The sequence below is a fragment of the Tupaia chinensis genome, unplaced genomic scaffold (genome assembly GCF_000334495.1).
Source record: "Tupaia chinensis unplaced genomic scaffold, TupChi_1.0 Scaffold000427_1, whole genome shotgun sequence".
In the NCBI taxonomy this organism is placed as follows: domain Eukaryota; kingdom Metazoa; phylum Chordata; class Mammalia; order Scandentia; family Tupaiidae; genus Tupaia; species Tupaia belangeri.
In genome coordinates, this window is record NW_006159932.1 from 51,440 (window position 1) to 53,009 (window position 1,570).

General features: G+C 53.9%; 1 protein-coding gene across 1 annotated transcript in view; it reads right to left on the reverse strand.

Annotated features, from left to right (window-relative positions):
• Positions 1–1,570, reverse strand: part of SASH1 (SAM and SH3 domain containing 1) — a 234,245-nt gene that overhangs the window by 38,805 nt on the left and 193,870 nt on the right. Inside the window, 1 exon segment of the mRNA XM_006154951.3 lies at positions 703–1,049. Within this exon segment, the coding sequence (XP_006155013.1) occupies positions 703–1,049 (347 nt within the window).

Genomic DNA, 1,570 nt, shown 5'->3' on the forward strand with positions numbered 1-1,570 from the left:
GAGCGTCGATTAGCAAGAGGACAGATGGGAAAGAAGGAGAAGGCCAATACCAAATGAAAGTGAGGTTAGACATCAGAGGTGATGTTGGAATGGCCCCTGCAGTTATGAGCAGAAGAGAGGGAAGAAGGCCAGGCTCCAAAGAAGAGGCCATAATGCTTGACTGCACATCACAGAAATGACAAGGCCGCCCTCATGACCATCTTGGTGACTCACAGACTTCTGGTGGATTCTCAAGAGAACCCTTTTAGTACAGCGGTCCACTGTGGCAGCCCACTTCCTCTTTGCCTCCTCATCCTCCTCCAGCAAGCACCGCCTCAGGTCCTGTTTCTCAGCCTTGCTCAGGGTCCTGTCTGAGGCAGGACGCACTAGCTGGGTCAGGTTCAGGTGGCTGTACAGGCTCCGCTCCACCACGTAGGTGATATTGAACTCGCTGACCGAGGTGCGCCCGCGCACCCTCCGGCTGGGGAAGCCGCAGCTCCCGCCCCCTTTGGGTTTCTGCCGGAGCAGCTGCAGGTCACAGGCTGTGCTGGCAACTCCTTTTCTGGAGGGACGCTGGCAGAGAAAAGCTCTGGAACAGGAATAATTAGTATCCGTTTTCTTCAAGCGGATTTGCTTCCGGACACTCTGAACCTCCTCCAGGGACACCAGAAGGTGGTGCCTGCGACGGTGGTTGTCATAGAAGCAAACACCATCCGTACTTACCCCGTGGCTCAGGGACCCGAGGCCCTTCTTCATCTCCCCCTCAGTGAGGGAGCGGGACACTTTCTGGGCCTTCTCTTCTTCTGGATAGGAGAAGAACGTCCCCATCTTCTTGGGGGGCTTAATCAGGCCCCGACTCTCTCCTTTGCTGAAGGTTTTGACCAACTTCCGGCCCGCTCCCCAAGTATCCAGGCTGCTGGAGGACGGGGACGTGGTGAGCGAGTCCGAGCTGTCTTCAGGAGGTTTCTCGGAGGAGCCATCATAGAAAAATGGCTTCTTGTGCACTCCAGAGTAAAGGGCTGACCTTTCATCCAGCACAGGGGGGTTCTCAAACACGTGCTCCTCCCCACCTGGAGAGGAACGGAAGAGTCTCCAGTGAACACATCTTTGCATTCTCTCATAGACTTGTCTTTACAGCCCCCACCCTGCAAAGTAAGTCCAGGCAAAAGCCACAGGGGTCATCCCTCATGGCATGACCCTCTTCACAAACCTGGCTCCCACTTAAATAGGCACACACAAAAAAATAACCAAACTCTACCAATGTATCATTTCATAAAGCTTCATCTGAGAAAGTTTTGTATGTGTTTTCTTCTCCTTCAAATGTCTTTGCAGATCAAAACCCTTCACAAGGGAACCAGCAGTTAGCGTAATGGCTATATCGCTGGACTCCCACGTAGTCAACCGCGGTTTGAGTCCCGGACCCGGTGGCTTAAAACTCACACCGGGCACGTGTGCGTGCGTGCCCAAGATCCCGAGAGGAGAATGGAGAAGAAGGGATTGCGGCGTGACCTTCCCCCCTGGGGGTGATTTCTCGCTTTCTGTCTCTCTCTGTCTGGTGAGCGCATGCGCCCTATAGCGAAAATCTCTAAAA